The sequence below is a fragment of the Salvia miltiorrhiza genome, chromosome 8 (genome assembly GCF_028751815.1).
Source record: "Salvia miltiorrhiza cultivar Shanhuang (shh) chromosome 8, IMPLAD_Smil_shh, whole genome shotgun sequence".
Lineage (NCBI taxonomy): Eukaryota > Viridiplantae > Streptophyta > Magnoliopsida > Lamiales > Lamiaceae > Salvia > Salvia miltiorrhiza.
In genome coordinates, this window is record NC_080394.1 from 2,119,693 (window position 1) to 2,127,573 (window position 7,881).

At 32.7% G+C, this 7,881-nt stretch overlaps 1 protein-coding gene across 2 annotated transcripts; it reads right to left on the bottom strand.

Moving 5' to 3' along the window:
- Positions 1-3,528: 3,528 nt before the first annotated feature.
- On the bottom strand, positions 3,529-6,626 carry LOC130999894 (uncharacterized CRM domain-containing protein At3g25440, chloroplastic). 2 transcript variants are annotated; one of them, XM_057925587.1, is made up of 5 exons: positions 6,375-6,626; positions 5,820-5,916; positions 5,077-5,434; positions 4,468-4,869; positions 3,529-4,053 (listed from the first exon to the last, which is right to left on the bottom strand). In XM_057925587.1, the coding sequence occupies exons 2-5, from the start codon at positions 5,885-5,887 to the stop codon at positions 3,700-3,702; spliced, it is 1,182 nt and encodes a 393-aa protein (XP_057781570.1). In that variant the 5' UTR covers positions 5,888-5,916; positions 6,375-6,626; the 3' UTR covers positions 3,529-3,699. The 2 variants fall into 2 exon arrangements, with proteins under 2 accessions (XP_057781570.1, XP_057781569.1); XM_057925586.1 differs by having other exon boundaries at positions 5,820-5,922.
- Between the last annotated feature and the right edge of the window lie 1,255 nt (positions 6,627-7,881).

Below are 7,881 nucleotides of genomic sequence, written 5' to 3' on the forward strand. Positions count from 1 at the left end.
ACAAATACTAATATAACTTAGGTGATAAAATGGAAATGTGTATGCATATAGCTTTTTAGTGGAATTTTCCAATTATGGTCACATCAAAAATCTATATGATTTTATTCTCATATGTCAAACTATATTTCAACACTTTCTAAAAGTAAAATTAAAAAGGGAAATATTAGATTTCCATAGTAAGCCTAATTGGATTATGAGGCACACGAGATCTTCAATTACCAACTATGCGATATCTTATATATTTCGTATCACGTGTTTATGTCACATTGATGCAAAGTTTACTCCTCACATATATATTAAACGAACACATGATTTTACACATATAATTAGGAGTAAAATATAAGATACAATGTAATTGGATTGGTTACAGAAAAAATCATATAATATTGGATGCGTTGACGTGTCACTACGAGAAAACATGCCGGACACTGACGGAATTTACGATGAAATATTTGATTTTACGATTGATAATTTCTCCTTACGGATGAAATATTTAATTTTACCGACGGAATATCACATGTGTTTGCTTGCAGCATGAAGTGTTATTATTATTATTATTATTATTGCGGAAATTTGTGTAGTATATTTGACAATTGACTTGAATATAACACACCAATAAAAATACTTATATATATTGATATGCAAATTGGAAATAAGACGTAGACATCCACATGTATCATATGTAATTATCAAATCGATCTTATTAATTTATATAGCAAGGTACCTATCAAATAATTGGCCCAGTTGCATTTAATTAATAACAATAGGTAAGCGATTATTGGCACGTAATTTCAATTCATAAAAATATTTTAATGTTTAAATAGCAAGTGAGACTTTTTCTACAATGTGGCTTGGTGAGTGGTTACTGAAACTTTATAAGTATATAATGGATAGAATAATATTGAATAAAATTTGGTCTCCTTATATAAGAAATATTGAATAAAATAAAAAGTATACTTCAAAATATTTATATGGGCTGATTTCACATGGGCCAATAAAGAGAAATATTTCAAATGGATTATCAATATTTATATGACCAAACATTTATTTTATTTAGAAGTCCCATTTCAGCAGGCTACTTCTTAAAATAAAAAATTAATACACAACAAATAATTTCACATAACCCATTATTATATCTTATACAATTGTGATCCACATATAATTATCTTTCCTCACATTTCATTTATCTCTCTTTACATTTTTTACAAATATATCCTAAAAAAAGTTATTTTCACTCTCTTATGTTATTATAAATTAGCTGTTTCTTAAATTCGTGCAGAGACAAAGAAGAAAATAACTTTTTTGGGGTCGCTTCTATCCTTGAACCCTAAGCAGTCGCATTTCCATAAGCCCAATATCGACTCTGATGGATGCTTATTTATTACTCTCGCCATCCCAAGTGTCCTAGCTTGTTTCGGTACGAGAATTTAGGTGAGTATGATTAAATAGTAAAAAAAATATAAATAGTGGAGCCTATTTTTATTTTGTGAGAGTAATAAAATTAAAGTAGATCCGAGCCAAGATCAGATCTAACAAAATGTTTCAGAAAAAATGTTATTCACGTGGATTTCAAATAAACATGTGGGTGTATCAACTAAACTAAGACAATTAATTAATTGATAATTAATAGATGAAAAATCAAATAAACATATCCTATGTGGATTTCACTAATATTTTTGGGACTTATTTTTCAATACAATCGTCTACTTTGCACAGGACCCAAAATCACCCAATAAAAAGTGTTAATAGGCAAAAATGCTCACTTCCTTAAGTTTTTTTGTAAAAATGCCCTAAGTTATCATACAAAGTATTCTATGCCTTAATTATGTGAATTACATATTTTACCCTTTGATGTTGATGGGTGTGCTTGATTTTTTGTGAAAGTCTTACACATTTGACTGATTTGACAGCTATCAGTCATAAAAGTCAACGATTTGACAGCTATCAGTCAAGAGTACATATGACTGATGGGTGGCTAGATCATGTGTCCGTCCGGCCGGACACATAATTTTACCGGGCGGACACATAATTTTATCGGCCGGACACATGATCTGCCACCCAAATCATGTGTCCGACCGATAAAATCATGTGTCCGTCCGGTGAAATTATGTGTCCGCCCGGGCGGACACATGATCTAGCCACCCATCGTTCATATGTATTCTTGACTGGTAGCTGTCAAATCGTTGACTTTTATGACTGATAGCTGTCAAATCGGTCAAATGTGTAAGACTTTCACAAAAAACCAAGCAAACCCATCAAATCAAAGGGTATTTAAAAAATATGGCATAGAATGCTTTGTATAATAAGAGATGACATTTTTACAAAAAAAGATAAGGAAGTGGGCATTTTAAATTTTTACTCCAATAAAAATATCCATCAAAACACTTTGCTCTATTTTTCTCACATAACTATTCATGTAAAATATTTACAACAATAAAATACTAGAGGTTGCTCATACCAAATGTTTACAATTCTATATACGTACATTATATGTTAATTTTTTTTTGTCTACATCTTCTTTTTAAAAGATAAAATATATATAAAAATGCCAACTCCTTTTCACCTTGCTCATTTTTTAAGAGATAAAAAATGTACGAATATCCTAGTTGATTGACAATGGTGTCGTTTTATGTCAACTTTATTACAACTAGTAAATAAATAAATTATTCTTGGGTAGCACTTTATATATTCTATAAATCCAAGAGAGATTTGTTTCTGTTGGCTGATAGCAACCCATGGTTTACTCAGTTGACAGTATTTTATTACTTTGATTTTTTTTGTATATTTTAATCTCCGTTTTAAACGAATGCTTCATTTATTGTGATATAGTTCTATTGGTTGATTTATTGCACTATTAAGTGAGAAGAATAAATGCATATTCTATTAGTTGATTTATTTTAAAGTCGAGGACGGTTTTATCTGGGAATCTTTTCGGGAAGAAAACAAATGGAAGAGGATTGAAGATTATGATTAGGATTAAATAAAAATCTTGTTTATTACAAAACTATTAATTATAGTTAATTTATATAAAAAAAATTGTACTGAAAAAAATTAGTGGTCGTGAATTCGAATATCACGAAAATAATTGTACTGAACGTATAAATTAATTACATTGAACTAGGCATCTGGGTTCAAGTTCCATGTGAAGCAGAGCAATTTACTGTATAGATTAAGCATAACTATTTTATATGTTGAATACAGTTATTTTATAAATTAAGTGCAATAAAAAAATAATCATAATTTTTAAAGAAAGTTAGATTTTTATTATAAACCAACATTAAAAAATAAATGTATGTTTCTTTTTAATAGTATATAAATTTGTATACTCAATTTTTTTAGGTCAAGTATGTTATTGATCTTGTAGAATCAGATTTGTTTAATCCATATCTTGAATTTGGTGTTTTTTTTCTTTATTCTTCAAGGTCGGATCTTTTTTTTTTTTAAAATCTCCCTAAAAGTATGACTATTTTTGCTAATCGCTCTTAAGAATAAGGTAATAAACTACAATTAGCCATTTGAGAAATAAACATAAACTACAATTAACCATTTGAGAAATAAACATTTAGCTTGTTCATGATCAAAATTTTTATTTTCTCTTCTACATAATACCTCTATTAAACATCCAATCAACTTAGGTGGCTAAGCTGATGGTGAGCCCAAACACACATAGATCGAAAACACCTTCTTGAAATGAAAAAATCAGCTCTCATCACAAGAAGTCAAGTCTTCACTTAACATGCCATCATCACTTTCAGAATCCAAATAATGTGAAGAATCTTCGTCCCCGGAGAGCTCTCGATCACCAACACTAGCTGCTGCTGCTGCTGCAGATGATGATGAAAGGCGTTTCAAGTTTTCTCGTGCAGTCGAAGAAATAGCTTTGTTAGCACCATGTCTGGCCTTGGGAGGATCCAAGATTGATTTGGGATCTCTATCATTTGGATCACCGTAGAGTGCAACATGCCGGTGGTATAGTTCTAGTTCCTTCTCGGCAATGGCAATGAATCGTCTCACTGACTCGAGCGATTGTTGGTATTTTGATTTTTCCAATGCCTGTGGAAGAGGATTCAATAGTTAGCTCAGAGATATGTATGCACAAAGGAAAAAACCTGCAACAATTTTTCACCTAAGATGCACAACATTTGTTTATGGAAAGTTGAGATTTTTGCAAACTCTTTGATACTTGGGTTTAAAGCGAATATGTTGTGCAAGATCAAGATAGCCAACAAAAGTTCGTGTATTTTTTGACCAGGAAAATAGTGTTAGTTAAAAACCGGAATTCGGGTATACTTCATGTATTCATGACAATTAACCCAAGAGAGATTGACAAATACCAACCCCGAACTCAAGAACCACCGATAGAGATAATAGTGTGACAAGTTGAGAAGAGCTTCAGAAATCTAGTACATCCCATGTATCATACTGCAAAGAACGACTTGCTAAATAAAATGATTTGTAGAAGCATACCCGTTTTTTTGAGAGCGTATCGATTGGTGACATGACCTTCGGCTGCACATAGTTTTTGCCACGGTAGAAGATTATCGTGTTATCTCCAATGACTTGGATTGGGATTCCACCACTCAGTCTAGCGATTTCATCTGCATACTCATGTACTTCGCCAGGCTTGCAAGGTTTGCAAATGACTTCGACGGTTTCGTGTTTCTTCCAATGCATATGCATATTTAGGATAACTCCTCCATAGACTCCTCTTCTGCCAACTTCAACATAGTTGGACCTTTTCTGGGCCATTTTCTTCATATAAAATCGCTCCTCGCCAGTCAATACATCAGGTTTAACCATTGGGCCCTGAGCTTTGGGAACTTCGTACCTTTTCAGCCTTTCGATCAACAAGGCTTCCTTGGTTCTAGCCTGAAATCAACTTTCCGAATTATGAGATGAACACGAAGACTTAGGGGGTGTTTGGCTGAACTTATAAGCTCCTTAAAACAGCTTATAGATCTAAAAACAACTGATTAATAATAGCAACACTAAACTACCAAAATCAAATATAACAACCAACTATAAAACAGGGACCGCCAAAAGAATTTGATTCTTTTAGAAATTTTGGACACATACTTGTTCGAGCTTGTATTTAATCCTCTCCTCGGCAGTGGCAAATTTCCGTTTCTTATCGCCTTTCGCTCCGAGCCGTCTTGGGTCTCTCTTATTGGCAGCCTTTCTCTTTTGCTTCTCTTTCATTCTTTGAAGCTTCAGTCTTTTCTTCGTCTTCCATTTCTCCTTCTTCGGGGGATCAATCTCGTGGGTCTCAAACATGGGCTTTCCCTGCGGTGATATTACCACATTTACTGACCCATGAGTGATGCTTCTCCATTGCCAGCACCAAACTGGTTGTTGGGAACTAATTGAGCTTTGATGCAGTTGAGATGGAGGCCTCAAGAGAGCAAATATGGGTTCTCGTGTCCGAAGGATTTGCCTGATGGTTAAACAGCGATAGCATAACACTTTTAAGGAGGCGTTTACTTTTGAAGATTAGCTTAGTTAGATAAGAATAGTATAGGCCAATCCATTGCTCACTAAAATGGATTGGAACTTTGGGATATCCCAAGCCCCTTGATAACTTTTTCTATCGTTTGAGCTATTTTTGTTTGATTCATATCCTATTGAAAAGATAGGATTGAAGTAATCCTAGCAATGATGATAAAATGATTCAATCATATATCTTATCGATCATGAAAAATAAACGATCCCTAAGAAAACTAGGCTGTAACAATTGCAGATTATATAATTCCTATACATAGACTGGTGCAGAGAGATATATACACGCACGAAACAATAGCACCTGCGAGTGAGAGATATACCTGAAAGAGATCGAACGGTGGAGAAGTGAAGATACGCTGAGGAGAGACCGGAGCACTGGTTTCGCCATTTGACAGAGACATTAAGCTTTATGCCTACCTGCAGCTATTTCCAAGCATAACATGAAATCCTTTTCTTGGTAGAACTCTTAATTTAGTAATTGCAGAAGCTAAGGATATAAATTTTTCAAGAATGCGTTAAATAGGGCGACATCTTGAGCTCTTCGAACCCAAGATGGAATAGACAATGTGCACAAACTTAGCCATGGCATTCTCACAAGCATTTCATCAAACAGTTACTGCCCAAAAACTCATGACATATACGCGCGCACATTCAATCATAAGGTAATGAATTTTGCAGCAAAATCCCAACAGGTTAATCTTCACTAATGCGAATCAAAACCTTGCTTGTATAAATGACACTAGAAAGGAACACTTCGAACCAGCAAAATAATCATTTTCAAATATTGCTTCTGCTTCTCTAAAGCCTAGTGACTTCAACAACGCAACGCTTCTAGCTCGATTTTTCATTTTCAAACAAAGAGGGTAACGAATTACATAATGCAAACGGCAAAATTTCTGGGATTTGAGCCTGGAGCTGCGCTCAACGCGGCGGTGAGAGCACTGGGAGGTGACGCGGCAGCGCGGCGGACTGGCGGTGTGGGGGTGGGGTTGCGGAGGTCGCCGGTGGCCGGAGTTTTGGAAGTAGAGATAAAAGGGAGCAGAGAGAGTGCCCTAATTTCAAATCGCTGATCTCTCTTGACTGTATAATTCATTAATTCTATTAGGAAATTTACTGATTTATTAATTAATTTAATCTAATAATTATATAGTTAAAAATAAATTAATTTAATTTATATCAATATAACCGATAACCCATATTAGTGAATCTTATATTCAAACACTGAACTGAATCCAGTGGGATCGATTATTTGACATTAATTAATTTAATAATTATAATAATTATATAATTAAAAATAAATAAAATTTAATTTATGTTGATGTAACCGGTAATCCATATTAATGAATCCTGTATTCGAAATAATTACAATAATTATATAATCATAAATAAATAAAATTTAATTTATATCGATAATTCATATTAGTGAATCCTATATTCAAACATTGAACCGAAATCAGTGGGATCGATTATTTGATTAATCGATTTTCATTTATTTACCTTCGTACTTTGAATAACCAAGTACTACATTAGAATTTTAATATTGTCTGAATCGTGAAATTTCATTATTTTAAAAATGTACTAAGTATTAATTAACTTATAAATTAACCATAAATGTATTTATCGAATTTAAATTTAACAACATATGAATTCGAATCCAATCAAACTGAATTCGCATGTTCAGAGATTCTTAATTGAAATAAATTGTTAATACAATAATCGAAAATTCAGTTGAGGATGAAACTTAAATTAATATAAAATCAAACTGAAGCTGAGCAAGCCAAAATTCTTCTCAAAAATTAGCATGTTAAATCGAACCAATTGAAATATTTTAATTCGATTCGATTTAATTTGGATAAAATCATTTTTTCGCTAAGAAAGATTTAAATATTTTAAATTAGGCTAATTTTGAGTTGGGCTTAATCTATCGGCCCTACTTAGATCCATCCGCCCATGAGTAATGACCACTTCTGATAGCTAATCTCTTCGAGGTGGGCCAATCCATACAAATCCTAATGGGCTTTTATAATTAAGGCCCATCTTCTATTAGTAGAGATGGTTTGCTAAAAAAGAGTCCAACAGATTTTTATGATAATTCTATATTTGGTTTAGATTAGATATATCGTATATTCATCCCTCATGTAAAAATAATTCTAATTTTCTTTTTTAGGATGTCCACAAAAAATAGTCTTATTTTATTTATGGACACTATTCTACAATAAAATACCCTCTATTTATTAACTATTTACTTATTCAGTTATTCAACCACATTGTGGGACCTCCTCTCCACTCACAATGCAATTAATTATCATCATTACACTATTTTTATGGTGAGATCTTTCTCCATTCATAACATATACTTAACCATTTTTATTAAAATCCATG

What these genes read in the sequence shown, in the direction of transcription:
- LOC130999894 (XM_057925587.1), bottom strand. Translation starts at nt 5,887, where the DNA reads ATGGCGAAACCAGTGCTCCGGTCTCTCCTCAGCGTATCTTCACTTCTC. An exon ending in CACCGTTCGATCTCTTTCAG is followed by an intron (nt 5,435 to 5,819) that starts GTATATCTCTCA and finishes TTTAACCATCAG; the next exon opens with GCAAATCCTTCGGACACGAG. An exon ending in TTAAATACAAGCTCGAACAA is followed by an intron (nt 4,870 to 5,076) that starts GTATGTGTCCAA and finishes AGTTGATTTCAG; the next exon opens with GCTAGAACCAAGGAAGCCTT.